General features: G+C 40.9%; 2 protein-coding genes across 7 annotated transcripts; one reads left to right on the forward strand and one right to left on the reverse strand.

The window, feature by feature from the left end:
• Positions 1–465: 465 nt before the first annotated feature.
• Positions 466–5871, reverse strand: plaat1 (phospholipase A and acyltransferase 1). 4 transcript variants are annotated; one of them, XM_086048236.1, is made up of 6 exons: positions 5501–5871; positions 4434–5279; positions 2428–2477; positions 2024–2156; positions 1455–1723; positions 466–670 (listed from the first exon to the last, which is right to left on the reverse strand). In XM_086048236.1, exons 3-6 carry the CDS (start codon positions 2452–2454, stop codon positions 569–571), a joined length of 531 nt encoding a protein of 176 aa, XP_085904362.1. In that variant the 5' UTR covers positions 2455–2477; positions 4434–5279; positions 5501–5871; the 3' UTR covers positions 466–568. The 4 variants fall into 4 exon arrangements, with proteins under 4 accessions (XP_085904362.1, XP_085904361.1, XP_085904360.1 ...); XM_086048235.1 differs by having other exon boundaries at positions 4405–4623; positions 5623–5870; XM_086048234.1 differs by having other exon boundaries at positions 4405–5279; positions 5501–5870.
• mfn1b (mitofusin 1b) lies at positions 5682–18397 on the forward strand. Of its 3 annotated transcripts, none has more exons than XM_086048229.1 (18): positions 5682–5831; positions 7099–7251; positions 8256–8391; positions 8660–8822; positions 9157–9281; positions 10256–10364; positions 11146–11253; positions 11442–11595; positions 12476–12543; positions 14150–14271; positions 14419–14545; positions 15052–15156; positions 15366–15468; positions 16368–16594; positions 16818–16997; positions 17073–17269; positions 17491–17625; positions 17888–18397. In XM_086048229.1, the coding sequence occupies exons 1-18, from the start codon at positions 5753–5755 to the stop codon at positions 17955–17957; spliced, it is 2361 nt and encodes a 786-aa protein (XP_085904355.1). In that variant the 5' UTR covers positions 5682–5752; the 3' UTR covers positions 17958–18397. The 3 variants fall into 3 exon arrangements, with proteins under 3 accessions (XP_085904355.1, XP_085904356.1, XP_085904357.1); XM_086048230.1 differs by lacking the exon at positions 5682–5831 and adding an exon at positions 6474–6597; XM_086048231.1 differs by lacking the exon at positions 5682–5831 and adding an exon at positions 6509–6644.
• The last annotated feature ends 55 nt before the right edge of the window (positions 18398–18452 follow it).

An 18452-nucleotide genomic window follows, 5' to 3' on the forward strand; every position in this document is an offset into this window, starting at 1 on the left:
ATTGCGTTATCGTTGTTAATGCTCCCTGCTTCACTTCCTACTGTGCCTGTTTTTTTTACACCATCTAAGGCCCTAAGATATCAATCAATCAATCAATCAATCAATCAATCAATCAATTGAGATGTATATGGGGGTGAGTGCAAATGCCTGTCTGTGTCTATGATAGGCTGGTTACCAGTCCAAGGTGCACCCTACCTCTCACCCATGTACAGTACTAGATCGATGGACTTTTTTTTAACCTTTTTTTTTTACCAATATATTATAATCATTATGTGCCTTGCTCAAGGGCACCTCAACAGCAGTCAGGAAGTAGAGTACCATCTATCCAGCAACTATTTTTATATTTACTGTATCTTCAGCAGGATTCGAACTGTAACCCACCGATTCCATAGCTCAGTTGCTTTGTTGAACAGAATAATAACACATGTGCGCCAACCCCAATTTAAAAGATCTCACAAGCAGCCCTGTGATGTTTGTTTTTATTCATGAATCCTTTCACCAGCAACCTATAACGGCTGCTGACTTTCCGTAGCAAATATCTTGAACCGCAGCAGCTGCACAGGAGCTGTCAGAAGGGCCTGTTTCTGGATCGAGTGTTAATCAGTCCCAGGACAGAAAAGGCGCTTGCTGCTGCCGTGACCAAACTGATGGCCCCAATGGCCCTTGTAGCCTGTCAACAAAAGAAAAAAAGCAGGGAGTGTAAAAAAATGAAAAAAAACAAAACTTTGACACCAAGCCAGCATACTTACCAGTATGCTTATTTTCTAGGTTAATATTCTGTATAAAAGGTACCAACACAAAAACGAGAGGACCCAGCAATTTTTTTGCCATCTGAGTCCGAAACAGAGCTGTCACTGAGTCAGGCTGGCACCTACAGTATGTTAAATGGTACTGTGCAATGCCGAGATCGTTAGAAGATTAAACTCCTGACCCTCATTACTCCCACTTTGTTGTGTTGAAAGCAATATATATCACTACAACAAGTATTGAATACGAAAGCTCAGATGCTGCTACTGGTGTCATCCATGCGGCATATAACTACATCTACTGTGATTATCTGATTATTTGAAAGCACATAATAGAAGAGACAAACATTGTTGGTGGTATTTTTACGCCATCTGCATGCTGGACAACAGACTCAGGACATTCCTCTTACTTTTAATCCATTAATCAGCAAGTGGTTGGGCTACTTTCCATACATAGTAAAAAAAAAAAAAATCTGTGGTTAAAACTGAAGTATAGTCCCTTTCTGTTCCAGCAAAATTACACATCAGATTCATAAGGCATGGTTGGATGAACAGTAAATGGTGTGGAGGAACCTGAGCATGCTGACAATAAAACGATCAAACGGCATTTTTTCTGAGGTTATGAGCCAGGCTTGTTATTTGCGACCCCACATGAGGACAAGTACGACGGGAGATGGATGGATTGGTAATAAATTGAATATGAGCCACCTGTTCAGACACTCCCTCCCCGTAACGCAGCAAGGTGACAAAGTGCTCGCAGTTACTCCCCAGTAGGTCATAGGACACCTCCTGGCCAATCAGGACTTGTGCTCTCTGGATGATCTCACAGACGGGCAGGGGCGTGTGGTTGTGATCGTACTTATTGTTGACACGGTACGAGTCACTTCCCACCACCTCCTTCAGCAGCTGCATGCGCACCACCGCCTTCCGGCTGAAGACGGACTTCACGCTGGACATGGCGGCGGCTTGGCTCTCATCTGGACACAAGCATCAAGGGGTGATGAGATGACAGAAAACAAAATGACTTTCTTCAGGGTTCAAATCAACAGCACTGACTTAATCCACCTCTTAATAACCACTACTTATAACATTACCAGTAACCAATATCACGATGCAATTTTATAAACCGACTATACAAAAACGCAATATAACATTACGCAACTGTGAAAACGTATTGAACTTAGGGAAAGTTGAAATATTCATACAGTTCTTGTACTGGATCTGATTGGTCATAATTTTGGTCTGCTCAGTGTATATGGTTACAGATTGGCACTGACCGACAGGAGTCAAGTTGATGATGTAACCATCTCCCAGGTAGAGCGCCCAATGCTGATAGGCTGGTCTAAAGATCTCAATGAGATCCCCAGGCTGAGGGTTGCCAGAGGGATCAGCAGGGTCATTAGAGGCCATCTGAACACACACAATTTAGACAGTTGTGTATTTTCATTTCACAGTAGACTTCACTATCAAATTCACCATCTCAAGAAATTACAACACTAAATAAGAAAGAATTAAAAATATATATATTAGTTTTACATAATATAGAATTTAAATATGTAGTTCTAGGCCTTCTGAAAAATATTTTCCTATGTGTTGAATAAATGTTACGATGCACCTTTAGATAGTTGCTGGAGATGTTTCACATCACGTTCAAAAACATCGGACATGAATTGCAACTTACACTAGAGCTGTGTTGTTTTTTATCCATCCCACAACATGCTTCCACAAGTTCTAATGGGGGAAAAAAACAAAGCGTGAATTGTTTGTCAGCTGATGCTCAAGAAATATATTCAAGTCCATTTGAGAAAATGTGATGTTGCAACACTATTGTTATTATATTAAGAAGTACTTAGAAAAAGTCCACCATTAGATTTGTTGTTTTATCAATGCTACAATGACTAAACAGATGTTTATGTTTACTACTGTACTGACATATACAGTGGATATAAAAAAAACAAAAAACATATGCTTTAGAATTAGAGACAAAAAGTTAAACGTGTTTTTTTCGGCCAAATAAAACTTTACCCACATGTGTTTGGGAGCTTGCAAGTGTGTTGTTAATTATAAACAGTTCCAGGTTTCTGCTTGAAAGCAAAAAAATGTTGGGAAAAGCCTATTAGAATAACTGAATTTGATTAAAGGTTAATCAGAGGTACTTTAAATTGTGGCAGGTACATGTGTGTGCTGACTTTAACATGAGTTTGAACGTGACTATTTCTGAGCACAGCCATATCCCCGGTTTTAAGAGCATGTTCACACTTGTGCAACCACATCATCGCAATTATTTGCTTTTACTTCCACTTTCGAAAAGATTCATATTTTCTTCAACGTCTGAGGAATTTTTTTTTAATGTACTTATCATGGATTCGTTTTTTTAACTGAACAAAAATCTGACGTTTGAGAAGGGGTGTGAAGACTTTCTATGCACTGTTTGTGGTTTCAAGGTTTTGAATACCATTTAATGAACCAGTGTGTGCAGTGGCTTTAAAATATGGGGTCACGTGGTGTGGCACAAGAAGGCACGCTCAGTTACAACCATCCTTATTATTTTTCCTTTGATTGATATACAGTTTATTTATGGCCTAGAAGTGTTTTTCAGTGTAGTATTTACTGCAATTATTAGTTCGCAACTGAACATTGTCCTAACCTTAAATAAGTACAATGCCTCAAAACAACGCAAATCTCAACTGAGGCTGAACTATTAATTGAAAACCTGAATGTTTATTAGTTAGCAAGCAATGTTCTGTTACAAAGAAAATGACGAGCAGATGGTAGGTAACATTTTGATTCTTGAAAGTGGAAGATGTCCATTGATACCATAATGATCCAAACGGTACAAACAAACACATGAATGTATTCACACACTTCCAGCTCCTCACTAAAATGTAATTAGGAACAAATCTAGTTGTGGCCCAAGACTTTTGCACGGAATTACGGTGTGCAGTATAAGAGTGAGCTTCTAAGAAAAGGGGAGAGAGAATGCTAGATGAGGTTGCACACCATATAAAGCTCACTCATACATACGCACCACACAATACCACTCAGCTCTCACACACACAAACAGACACATACAATACACACACCTCGCTGCCACAATGGCACTGACACAATGGGGAAGCCGGCAGAAAAATACTTTGAACCCATTTTATGCTACATGAAAAACACTTCCATATGCAGAAAATATTGACTTCATCTTCAAAAAACCTTTCAGGGTGGATGATAGTGACACATTAGCATGAGAGCAGTTTGAGTATAATAAAAATGTGATGATAAGCCCACGAGGAAAAGGAGAAAGATGTTATTTCTGATGAAGTCAATAACACATTAAGCATGCACATTAGTGGCATCAAAACAATCTCCCGTCATAGAAGACAATATAAAAAAAATATTAAATATAAATGTCAAATCTCAACAGTGGAGTTTCCCAAACACTGGCCGAAAAAGTGTTTGTTTTTACTGAGTCGTCTATTCGGCACAACGTTTCTTGACAAATTGCCTTCTGCATTATGTTTGTTGGAATAAATTGCTCTCTGTGATGATCTATGATTAATTCATGTGCTGAGGAGCAATTTTTGAAGTGAGCTTGGAAACGTTTAAGAAACCCTGCTGTCAAAGGTAGCACAGTATCATAGAAGAACATAACAATAGCAATACTTACTCAAACACAAGCAGTTTTTTCTTTCTCACCATTTTAATTCTCCATAATAAGTCCACGAATGACCATAAAATCAAAACAAGCAGAAAGAGAAAAGAGAAAGAGATTAATTCCAAGTTTCTGTGACAACAAGTTTGAAGTTTATCAAAGTCCCAAAGCCGAAGCAGAAGCTGGAGGTCGCTGTGGATGTGTTCAGTATCTCTGGCTGATGACAGCGGTACGCTAAGGACCCACACATTCACAAACACACACATACAACACACGTACACACAAAGGCACAAAGAGGTGTTTCCTCCGCGTACATTGTTCCATCCATTTGCAGTGACATTAACACCGTCAATAAAAGCTAAATGGATTAATTACCTGACTTTCATGATGAATTCAAGTTTATTGCTCAGTGTAATTTATTATTATTTCTAACTGTAATCTTTAAGGACTTCGGTAATGACACGGCTGCTACAGAGAAGTCACTGTTTGCAATTTGGGAACTTCCATCCATTTTCTGAACCACCTATCAGAAAATTGAGGATACTCAATCATTTTCACATTGTTTTCCTTATGACCAAAAAGGAAATGGAAGAGAATCAGTCACTTGCGCTAAGCATTGCCAAAGACATGGTGCCCGTTTATAAGTTGCAAAGGTAGTTATTTATCCATGATTAAAATCAGAAATCTAATTTCGGTTTAAAACATAGCCTAGCTGCCTAGCACTAATGAAAACTACAGCAACTGAATCACCGTCACGCATGTCATCTGCCTGTTATGGTAGTTTCATCATGTTACGGTGCAGACCGGGGATGGACAACTGAAAATTGAAAATTGTGTTTTTCAGGTAAAATAGTAAGTAGATTCTAGGTTCACCAAATTTAAATGTACACCTATCTGCCATAGTGTAGTGGTACACACGCCTGAGTTGTGTGCGGGCAGCGTGGGATCAATTCCCGCTCAGTGACAGTGTCTATGTGTGCCCTGCGACTGGCTGGCGACCAGTTCAGGGTGTAGTCTGCCTTCGCCCATTGACGGCTGGGATAGGCTCCAGCAACTCCCCGCGACCCTGTATAGGATAAGCGGTTTGGAAGATGACATGACATGACATGACCTATCTGCCAAGTTTGCTTGGAAACACAATCAGCCATGAAGGAGTTAAACGTAAGTCGCCATGACAACACCGATCTCAAAAGTACACAAACAACAGTGATTTATATATATTTTTTTCCTTACCGTTAACCGTTAACAGTTCGTTGGAAGTGCATGAGGAGTCACTAAATTTGTGTCGTCCAAACACATTGATATATTTAACGCTTACTAATGTTACAAACGCGTGTGGCGGCTCGGACAAGAGACTGTATGGATGGCGTATCCACAATGCAGGGTGGACGCGCCGGCTTTGCAGTGTGAACTCTACTGCCCTATCCTGCACAGTTATACAGGTGAGTGAGGCCTTTAAATTTGGGGATTTTGAACAACCTGCCCCAGTAGCGCTCATGGAGAAGTTGTGCCCACCCCCCAAAAGCATTTGAATTGCCCATCTCATAGGTGAGGTGTCATGGGCCATAGCGTAGTACCGTTTATAAGTTTTATGTACCGGTACTTTTGGGCATAGTTTTGAATATGGAATCCTATTTATTTGTATGTATCCACCAATGCAGTCACAAATAAAGTGGAAATGTTAAACAGAAAACAATTTAATATTTAGAGGTGATCCATCATAATAGTTTGGCATGTGTTGTCAACCTCTGGCTCCTCCACATTCCAGGTCATTGGGGGTTGGATAAATTCTTTGCTCGCTGATTGGCTATTGCATCTGTGTGGCGTTTGTGAATTGCGTCAAGCTAATTTTAGCATGACAAAAATCGGAAGTTGTTTGAAGTTTCACAATAATTTTAATGTGTAACGTAATCCCTTCAAGGTACGTACGTTAATCAAGAGGCAGTGAGAATACGTTTCGTAAAGTACTGTACGATGATTTAGTTTTTAATTTTGTTACGTTTATAAATTGTTTATTGCCCTTTTATGCGATATCAACGTGCGCCTCAATATAATTTAGTTTTATTTTGAATAATTTTCTTTCTTATTTCCTGTAAAAACGTATTTGACAATACGTGAAGATACAGTAACAGAAGGTTAACCAGAGTGGCAGCAAATGGTCATCCAACGCAAGGAGGGATTAACATCACTGTCATAGTGGAGCAATTTGTAGGTCTATGTTATGAGAAGAAGACACTGGATGTTTTAGGACTGTGGTAATAACATAATTAGCACACGGATCGCTACGCTAATGCCTTGACGACTACTGCTTGCTTGCAGCAGTTAGCTAACACCTAACCGGATAGCTAGCCCAAATTGCGCAGGTGTCAGCTCGTCTAAATATGTTTTTTTAAATACATGTATCAAATGGATTGCTGCGTGACACGTACACATCTTGTGGTTTAAGCATCAGATGTTAAATGATCGAATCTACACAAGCCGTTGTTGTTTACCTCCACCGGGTCTCCCTTTACAGTAACGGATCTAAATAAAGTAACAGCTCACTCGCATTCTCAACATGTGCCTTAGCTTCATTCATGCTCTGAATACAGTACAAAAACTTGAGAACTGGGTTACACACCCAGCACAATGGCTCCACGTTGCTACCCAGTCTCACTGTTGTTGTGTACTGTACTTATTTGACCTTTTGTGACCACTGTGTATTTCCAGTCGCCATGGCCGCTGCCCCCCCATATCGACGCACCGATTCAGCCAGAGGAGAGTTTTCCCCCCTGAAACATTTTGTGGTGGCAAAGAAGACCATAAGTGACCTGTTTGAGCAGCTTCTCAATTACGTAACGGAGACTTGCGAGTTTGTGGAAGGTAGGATGGATTGTTTACTGTTCGTCATCTTCCTACGTTAGTTCCTCCCAAAAATACGTAAATAGTTCCGTGTTAGCATGTATAGCGGAGTTTACGACAGAGTTACGTTCCCGAGACGGCGACGTAACTTCAGTGGGTGTATAATGCCATGTCTGTTACTTTCCAATATACTTGTGGAGTACCACTAGTTTAGTACTGTAATGCAGTGGTGACATTATAGGGCGTTATAGGTCCCATCAGAAAGCTTTAATTACCCATTAGTATTGGTTTTGTTGTATGTTGGTACTGTTGTAAACTGAGGACCTTCTGTAATATTTTTAATTACCTGTCTACACCCACAATGAAAAAGACTTTTAGGCCATAAATATAAAACAAACCAATGTAAAATCATAAGTATAGTGGTAACTGAACATGCCCTCTTGTGCCACATGACATATTCTTACTCCGTAGTTTATATTATATGGGTGGAAAAAGTGGGGTCTGTTTGTTGTATGGTGCTTATTTGTTCAAGTAGATCACACACTCAGTCATTAATTGCTGCCTGCCATCTGTTAAGAGTGGATGCCACTGATTGAGCAATACAAAATGTAAATATTTATCATACATGTAATCAAATTTATTCTTCAGTTTATTCAGTGTTGTCGTTATGTGTGGTATGTATTTTTATCAGCGTTTATTTTCTTGTTGTGCGCTTTCCTGTCTAAACTTTGTGATTAAATCAATTTGATTGTAGCACTGGCAGCGGTATTCATCCAGGCATGTTTTTGTGCAAGCATGTTTGATCTTTATCTGATAGAATTTTGATACGTTCAAGTCAACTCTTGTGACGTTTTATCGAATGTGCTGACATTAGAAAGTGTAGTACATTGTTGTGTATGTAGTTTCTTATTTTAGAATAGATAATAGACCTAAATTTTCTTTTTTTTGTTTTTGATAGATGCAGGTGACGCATGTTTAAGAAAGATTCATAGTGTTGATATTGTGTAACTGTGCGTGTTGAACAGAAACATGCGGGAATAAAGCGATGGGGAAAATTGCAAGTCTGGATCAAAAATTGGAGATCCAAGCGTATGCAGATAAACTTGCTGTCATCAAGGAGGTGCTGGCTCGCAGGCACATGAAAGTGGCCTTTTTTGGAAGGTAAACACATGTGACCATAGAACTTGACTTCAGCTTGAGGAATTCTCTCTGAGATTTGCTATTTTGATATTTATTTTCAAGAGAGAGATTTTGCTTTGAATTTTAACTTTATATCCTTATTGTGACTTTGCTGCGCCATCTCTCATATCTTAAATTTTTCACGGCCATTGTGTACTGTTGATAGAGATTTGAAGAAACATGCTTGAAGCATTGCTCACAAGTGTGAAAAAGGTCCATCTGTGCTCAGTAAGGGATCGTGTGCTTGTAGGACAAGTAACGGTAAAAGTACAGTGGTCAACGCCATGCTGAGGGACCGCGTGCTGCCCAGTGGTATCGGTCACACCACCAACTGCTTTCTGAGTGTGGAGGGGACTGATGAGGACAAGGCCTACCTCAAGACTGAGGGCTCGGAGGAGGAGAAGAGTATCAAGGTCAGCATTGTCTTAATGTAGTCATGGTATTTTATTCCAAAACGTTTAAGTGCATTTAATCCTACACAAAGACCCAAATCTCAATAATAACAATAATAATACCAATAAGTATTTATTTGAGTGTTTAATTTTTTTTTTTACTGTTATACAGGATGATTAGAAATGGGACTAATGTTATTAAAGTTTTCAGTGACCTCATTTTGCTGACACATTCCAAAATCATGCATGTTAGAAACATGTTAAAACATTTCTTTAACTTGAATATAATCACGGAAAGAGGATCCCAGTGCTGACAATCGATGTATTACATCATGTGTGTATACAATCCCTGCAGACAGTAAACCAGCTGGCTCATGCCCTCCACATGGATGAGAGTTTGGATGCCGGCTGTCTCGTTCGTGTATTTTGGCCAAAGACCAAGTGTGCCCTGCTTCGGGATGACCTGGTTCTTGTAGACAGGTATGGAATACTAGTAAAATGTTGCTTTACTTCAAAATCCCGGACATAAAGAGGGAAATCAACCCAAACATATTTTTTTCAAGAATATGTTCCCAGCAGGCCTAGTTGAAACACGACATTCTGATTAATAGTGCGTTTGTGCAATATGAGTTGAGCAGCAAAATCCACCCGCTTTTAGCCATCTCAGGGGGCGGCCATTTTGTCATTTCTGTTGACTGAAAATGACATAACAAATACCCATTGCTCAGGGAACGACCAATCACAGCTCGCCTGTTTTCTAAAGCTGAGCAGTGATTGGTTGTTACCTGAGCCCTAGGTAGTTGTGATGTCATTTTCAGGTGACAGAAGTGACAAAATGGCCACCCCCAGAGATGGCTACAAACGAATGGATTAACTCTTATTCCACCAACGCAATATTTATCAGAATGCCTTGTTTCAACTAGTGGGCTTGCATAGAACATACTCTTGAAAAAAATATGTTTGGGTTGATTTCCATTTTTAAAGGACACAAATGATGTTCCAATGTTTTTAATTAAATGGCTCACATGCTTTCATCTAAACTCCCAAGACTTATCGCAAGCTTTACACACCCCATTCTTGTCTCGCTGAAATTAACCTGTTTTGACGGGCAGGTTCTGCTCTTACAACTGAGCGACTCTATACTGTATATAAGTCAGTGGCAAGTCAGTCTTTTGCTGCCATGACAACTGGGAGCGTTACCACTAGAGCAGCTTCCATTTGCTGCAGCATAGCCAAGAGTGGAGAAGCACAATTTCTATGCTACACTGTGTGTATGTGGCACATAGACAAGTAATCAAATAATCTACTATGGACCACTTATTTGAATACAAGCTCAAAAGTTACATTTTCCATAAGGTGCCACCTTTAAAAAGAGAAACAATGAATGTAAAATGAGTTCAGATTTTATAACTGGGGTCATTGGCCTATTAAATAACTGCTGTGACATTCACCAGCCCGGGCACAGATGTCACATCAGAGTTGGACAGCTGGATAGACAAATTTTGCCTGGACGCTGATGTCTTCGTGCTGGTTGCCAACTCTGAATCCACGCTCATGAACACGGTAATGACACTCTCATTGTGTTGAGGTTTATGCTCGTAAACTTGAGTAAATGTGACCTTACTCCTCTCTGTGGGAAAATGAGGCTCATAATAAACTCGCACACCATTACACTGACTGTAAGGACTTGCCATCGTCAAATGAAAGGTTGATGCACTCAAGGAATGTTTTTGGCGTTGATATCGCACAAAGCATAATGAAAATAATAGAAAGAATTATACTGCGTGAGTGAGCTTATTGCTAAAGTGATGGCAGAGAATGTGACTGCCTGCTCCCATGGTTGGTTTATGCGGGTTCAGGAATTTAGGAAACATTACAAAGCTGCTTTAATGGAAAGCACACATTCCTCGCCAGGGACCTCATTTCTGAAGCGTACGTAAAACGAACGTACGGACATTCCATCGCAAAATATGGGATTTATCAGTTTGGACTTGTGCGAAAAGACTTGCTTGAATTTACTCACAGGTCAGGCCATGTGTACACACAAAAGCTTGTGGTACAACAGTGAATTACAAATAGAAGGCTAAACAGACATCACCAACAAGCCGAAATTAAACGGTTTCCCAAACGTAGTTGGGGCCATAGTTGAATGGCAGCCACATTTTCATGAAAGCACCATCACACAACAAATTCAGCTTGCCGCCTCTACAAAAACACTTATGCAGAATCTCGCAATCATGTCTCTGATGTTTATTTTAATGCTACCTCTCAACAAAGATTGGGAAAGTAAATTGGGAGTTTTAAAAAGTGACCATTTCACCTTATTTCCCCTGTCACCGTCTAGGAAAAGCACTTTTTCCACAAAGTCAACGAACGGTTGTCAAAGCCCAACATCTTCATCCTCAACAATCGCTGGGACGCTTCAGCAAATGAACCGGAATACATGGAAGATGTGAGTTACGTTTGTGTCATTTAGAAGATGGTCACGTGACACCGAGATTGAGTGAGATATGCTCCAGCCCACCCGCGACGCTAGTGAGGAGAAGCGATATCGAAGATGGATGGATGGATCCGACACAGTACAATGATGTTGCAGTTAATGCTGTGTTTTAATTGTTTCCTTCCACTCTCATGCTCCAGGTGAGAAAGCAGCACACGGATCGTTGTGTGAACTTCCTTGTGGAAGAGCTAAAGGTCGTGGACCGTGACCAGGCACCCAATCGCATTTTCTTCGTCTCAGCCAAAGAGGTGCTCAACTCCCGCATGCAGCGGGCACAGGGCATGCCCGAGACAGGTGAGGCTTTGGGTCTAATAACCCCTGCTCAAAATGTGCATCGCTTGAGTCGACAATATGGAACTGGATCACCGCCCAAAAATTTTCAATTTTTGGAATACCAATACAGAGTTTTTGATGCCCCTTAAAAATGTTTTTTTTCTTATTGCTAATTGTTCCAACACTCTAAATATACCACAAAAGGTGATTCTAGAACACTTCAATATCACTTTAAACCCATTTTACAATATGACTCCATCTTCATAAACCATCTGAAACTGTTGAGATGAACCACTTCAGCATTATGTACCTCCTTGACACTATTACTACTTTCCTAATATCCATGGCTCTGGTACCATCTTGTGGCATTTTGGGAGGTGAGAGAGACTACAAAAAATCACATAAAAGCTGCATATGGGTGATTTTTTTTTTTTTAACCAAATAATGGAGGATTGTTTCCCCCCCAAAAACGTTTGATCGTCCATCCATCACAGTTATTTTTATATCCCACTTTTCATGCTCTCTCAACGTGTTGACTGAGGGTGAAAATCAGACCAGTAGCCACTTAATCACTGGGCACCCTAATAGTGAATGGGGCTTGGATAGGAAATTGGCCCATGTCAGCTGTGTGAAACACTATCAGTATCCTTTCCAGAAATAATCACGAAAAAAAAAGTGCAACTGGGTTTTGTATGTGGAAAATCTAGCAACCATCCATCCAATTTCACTATAGCACTTATAGTACTAATTAAGGCTGTGGGTCAGCTGGAGCCTGACCTTTGGTAAGAGATGCCACTCAATCTCGGAGCAGATATAGAAAAACAAACTTTCACTCACATTCACACCAATGAACAATTTAGAGTCCAAAACAAGACATGAACATGTTCATTCCATTCACCAGGTGGCGCCCTTGCCGAGGGCTTCCAGGAACGACTCAAAGAGTTCCAGAGCTTTGAAAGGAGGTTTGAGGTGTGTATGCTTGTTTTTGTGTGTGCGTGTTGTTCTTCTGAGTCTATTATCAGGCTGTTGTAAAACACAGTTTTACCAAGGTTTGTAGTCCATTGAGTAGGTTTGACACTAGGAAAACAAGACATGTTTGAACCTGTGCTAAAATCACTCTTACAAGTCAAAGTCCAAAGTGGAAAGCTGCAGTTGTGAGAAGGCCCAGCTAGTCTAGTAAAGACCAAAATGATCTCTTGCGGTAATTAAGACAGAATTGGTGTCGTTTATCAGCATCCGAACATTACTCACTGTTAGCTTCTCCTATCAAGCACCTCTTCAAACAGGCTCCCGTGATCTTCTTCTAGAACCACATACTGTGCTTTTTCCATCAACCTGCGTCTTCATTGTTGAAGTCTAGATTCACTAAGGCGAGGGCATCTGTTGCTTTACTTTCCATTTTGATATGATTCTGTTTTTATATTTCAAAACATTTTTTATTTTTTTACCTTTATTGAGTTGTTTCACACAAAGAAAAGCAACAAACTTCATGATTATACAGTATTATATAAGCAGAGCTGGGCATTCCGTCTGTGTGACGGATCGGTCCGTCAATAACGGACGGCCATTTTTAGGTGATAAACGAAAGACAGGAACATTTTTAAAATAGGCGAACTAAGCATAGTCGGAAGCCATCTGTCATCTTCCACACCGCTTATCCTGTGCCGGAGCCTATCCCAGCCGACTATGGGCAAAAGGCGAACTACACCCTGAACTGGTCGACAGAAGTCAACGCAAACATTTTTTTTTTCAAGGATATGTTCTATGCAAGCCCACTAGTTGAAACAGGGCATTCTGATAAATATTGCGTTTGTGGAATAAGTGTTAATCCACTCGTTTTTAGCCATATCTGGGGGCGGCCGTTTTGTTCTCTGTCGACTGAAAATGACATCACAACTGCTCACAACAACCAATCGCGGCTCAGATTCAGAAAACAGGTCAGCCGTGATTGGTCGTTGTGAGCAGTTGTGATGTCATTTTCAGTCGACATAAGACAAAATGGCCGCCCCAAAGATGGCTAAAAACGAGTGAATTTTGCTGCTTGACTTATATTCCGCAAACACAAAATTAATCAGAATGCCGTGTTTCAACTAGTGGGCCAGCTGGGAACATGAACATTGAACAAAATATGTTTGGGTTGACTTCCCTTTAAAGGCTGAGTAGACTTACTTTTTTGGTGTATTAGTTTTCTGATACACGTTAACGTAGACGTATACTTCTTTTTTTTTTTAAATATACACACTCAATCAGCATCACACACAGTGAACAACGCACTGTATTATGTTTACCACCGTTTTTATGTTCCTTTTCATTTACTGTATGTTTGTTTGTATTCATTTCTGTTTTTATAATTTTGCTGACGCTTCACCGCCACGTTACTGTGACATTTGACTATTTGGGCCGGGTATGTGAGGTGCACACTCTGTGTCTGCTGTCATTTACACGCCTTCATTTACCTTTCTTTAAGTTAAAAAGCAGCAGACGTGTGTGTGTGTGTCTCGTCGTCTTTTCGCCCGCCATGGTCAGCCCCGACAAAAACGTCACAGTAACGTGCGGGTGTGTTATGGCCTCGCAGGAGTGTATCTCGCAGTCAGCAGTGAAAACAAAGTTTGAGCAGCACACGATCAGGGCCAAGCAGATCACAGAAAAAGTCCAGTGCATCATGGACGCCATCAACATCGAGGCGGCGGAGAAAAGGTGAGTCGCTCGCGCCACTTTGATCTTGTAGCTGTGGCTTGGGAGAGATGTGAATGTCAAATTCAGGAGGAGGTAGGAGTTGTCTGATGGCGTCTTTGGACTGTAAGATGAGTGTCTAAAATGGCTGCCTGTTGGATGTTGATTTAGAGTCGCAGCGCTGGAGGACAGGGAATATCAAATAGACCGGCTGGACTTTGTGAGGAATCAGCTCGGACTGCTGATTGATGACATCAATAAGAAGATTAAGGCCATCAGTGAGGATGTGGAGTCAAAGGTAATTTGAGGCAAAATATGTGATGTGCCACCATGAAAATGCTTTTAAAGACCTTTTCGCCATGATGTCATGCGTGCTTCCAACCTTGAGCAATCTCCAATGGCAGCCTTCTCTAATGCCGTAGTTTGAATGTGTGAGATTTCTGAAAGTGACTTTTTAGTGAAATGAAATGTGGTTGAAATACATTTCCTGTAGCTTGGATTAATGCACAGATGTGCTCCTGTCACGATTAAATTGACAAGGCGCTCTTGTCTACTAGCAGGCTAGCCATTAGGTTTTGCTAACTTACTCAAAGGTAACCTAACCAAACATTTTAAAGGTTTGTTTCCCAGTCTGAAATTGACTAAAACTCTAAAGTCAAAAGTCAATCACTTTTCTGCCACATGGAAGTACCATGGTGCCAACTGTTTACAAACATTAGGAACAAGTGTAGCCGTCCATCAGATAAAGAGTGTTCCTTCCTAGCTGTGGGAAAATGTGCTGCGCTGACTTTATCCTTACTTGAGGTGTCCAACGCCATGAGTGAAGAGATCTGCCGCCTTCATGTGATTGTGGACGAGTTCCATGCGGACTTCCACCCATCGCCTCACGTCCTCAAGCTCTATAAGTCTGTAAGTAGAAGCATACATTGGTCTCCATAGAGCGTATTATTATTCTTCCCCAAATGGAGTGCTGAACCTTTTTCCTATCAGGTGCCATTACAGTACTCCGAGGACCTCACCAAAAATATGATGCACCACTCAACCAATTTTGTTATTATATACTGTACTCAGAGCATTTGTGGGTTAAATATTTTGTTCCGTATTTGTATCTGTGACAGGAGCTGCTGTCTCATGTGGAAGAGGGGATGGGCAAGAACTTGGCTTTCCGCTGCTCAGACGCTGTCAACGCCTCCGTCCAGTCTACTCAGCAATTCATGACAGGTACAGTGAACCTAACCTATGCATATTTGCATTTCAGCATTCAGAAATTCATGTGTTAGCTGAGTTTGGGGATCCTAATCCTTTACCACGTTATTTGTTTAAATAAATAAATGAATAAATAAATAAAACCTACCTAGGTGCTGTTTTTGTGCTCAGACCAAAGTAGGCTTGGGCTAATCACCGGTTTGACAGTTTACCACGGTTTTAAAAAGTCAAGGTTTGATTAAGCCCTAAAACTGTCTGTCAGCGGTAAAAAGCTCTTCTTTTGTTTTTGGAGGGGACTTTGAAGCAGGGCACATCCCGTTGTAATATGAATGACAGCTTGCCAAGCATATTTCAGCGGGTGTTGCGCCGTGCTTTTTTGTCCACAAAATGAAAGGCGAACAGGTACAATGTTGAGGCGATCTTTTCAAACGAAGACTCTCAGACTAATTCTTCTGTTTGCTCACTTGAAAAATGGGTGGCTTCCAACAAAAGGTGCTCTGTCCTGAGTTGTTTAACACATTTAGATGTACAGTAAATACCATGAAATAAAAGCTGGAATCCTGAACTTGTCTCATATTCATCTTTTCATCTGAAATCCAAATGTGTTTAGTATACAACAAAAACAAAGAAATTGTCCTTGCCATTCCAATACTTTTGGAGGGGATCGTATGTTGCGGTGTTTCAACCTTGATTATTTGAAGACAAATGATGCAGCACCACATGTAGACAGACAATATACATTAATATCATACATTCTGTGAAGAACGACTCATACTATTGTGCCACTCTTTCTTTCATTTTTCTGTATATGGCCCCCCAGTAGAAAATTTTGGACAGCCCGGTGTTGAAACTCCATCACATGTAACCTACAAACGGTGGTGCTCCCCCCACCCCTTCTCTTCTCCTGTCTACAGACAGCATGCTCCCTTTGCTGCCCTCCGTCAGCCAGAGCCAAATCCACATGCTGGTGCCCAACAGGAAGCTGGACCTGAGTTATGACCTCAACTGCGCCTCGCTGTGTAGCGACTTCCAGGAGGACATCGAGTTTCGCTTTTCTTTTGGCTGGACGGCGTTAGTGCACCGCTTCCTGGGATCCGTCAACGCCGAGAGAGCCCTCAAACTGGTGGACCAGAAATTGCAGGCACGGTCTGGGCTGATGGCGTGTTGTTGTTGCTTGAAATGCATATAGAAGTTTACTTACACTCATCATGGGCATGACTGCCCTATGAATTTTGGGGTTAGTAAATTAGATTCAGTAGAATTATAGATTTATACCCAATTCCTGTTTAAAAAAAAAAAAACTGCAGATGTTTAATAACTCATGAAAATTGAAATCAATGAAATAAATTAGATATGTCCATCAGGGCTCTCTACCAGCGCTGCCCCCGGCCACAACGCCCTCCTCAGGCCCCCCGTCCACAGTCGCACCTCCCAACCACGAGACGGCCGTCATGAGTCAGGAAGACCTGATGGTTGCCATGGCAACCAACGCCGCGTCCCTCACCTCCCGCACGTCTATGAGCGCTATTGTCGTCGGAGGAGTGGTATGTTCTTTCCACAGTGAGCCCCCATTTTACCCTATATTAGTTTCATAACACAGTCCGGTTTTGCGTGTTGAGGTGTGGAGGACACTAGGCTGGAGGTTGATCGGCATGATGGCTTCCCTCTACGGTTTGCTGTACCTGTACGAGCGCCTCACGTGGACCACCAAGGCCAAGGAGCGCAGCCTCAAGCGCCAGTTTGTGGACTACGCCACAGACAAGCTGCAGCTCATCGTCAGCTTCACCAGCGCCAACTGTAGTCACCAAGTGCAGCAGTAAGTGACTGCACGCAGTCAATATAAAAAGTCTACACACCCCTGTTCAAATGCTAGGTTTTTGTGACATTAAAAAAAAAAGAGGACCAAGAAAAATGATTTTAATGCTTATTCCACCATTACATGTACAACTTAAAGTAAAAAAAAAAAGTTGAATGAAACACGGGAAAGTGTGTTTGAGGCTTCCAATGGAATGAAACACGCCGTCTCTGCGTTACCAGAGAGATGGCGACCACCTTCGCTCGGCTGTGTCACCAGGTTAAGCAGACGCAGGAGGAGCTCGAGGCAGAAATCCACCGATTGAGCGCCACCATCGATCAGCTGGAGAGAGTCCAGAGTCGCTCCAAGAGTCTGCGGTAAGTCTGGCTATACAGTATATTATTTGCAAAAAATCAGTTACATTAAATTTTAATTTTTTTTTTTATATATAATGGGAATAAAGAGGCTTCGAACTGTTTATTGCCACTCTCAGTTGAAGTTTATGGTAAAACTAAATACTAACACGATGACCTTATTCTCATAACATGTTAAAATCCTTACTCTCCTAATGCCAATTTTATTTTTGTAGCTGGAAGACCTTTTTTTTTGTCTCGCTAATCCGCTGTCTGTGGTCTTCAGGCACAAAGCTAGTGAGCTGGAGAAACAGTTGGAGACATTTACGAAGCAGTACCTGCAGCCTCAACAGTAAAGTCAATCCTCCCAACTTTCTTCCACTGAAAAGGCACAAACAATCCATCAGCAAGTGTTTTTCCAAATCTTCACAGCCATAAAGGTTATATATGATTTTGTTGTCTTTTTTAGTTCCATTATAAATTGATTATTATTGTTTGTGAGTAAACCACTAATTTGAGTCTTGGACTTGTCCACTCCATGTGACGGTAGTATCATAAAGAATACTAACCAACCAACTAACTAATGGGGTGCTATATTTGTACACTGTGCTTCAAACTGTGAATATGCCTTTTTTTGACAAACTTTTGTGAAACCAATTGTCTTTGTGTCTGTCAGACTGTACATGAGTTTTAGCAAGAAAAAAATAAATGCATTTAGTATGAAAGATATTTGTGATCTAGTTCACACTTCTTGTATAAATCCATCACTTGATAAAAGGTATTTCCTCAAAAAGTTGACCAAGGAGTGCTTATTTAATCAACTGCAACAAGTGTCATTTTATAATACATGT

Source organism: Filicampus tigris, chromosome 12 (assembly GCF_054856515.1).
Source record: "Filicampus tigris isolate MCC_2025a chromosome 12, RoL_Ftig_1.0, whole genome shotgun sequence".
NCBI lineage: Eukaryota > Metazoa > Chordata > Actinopteri > Syngnathiformes > Syngnathidae > Filicampus > Filicampus tigris.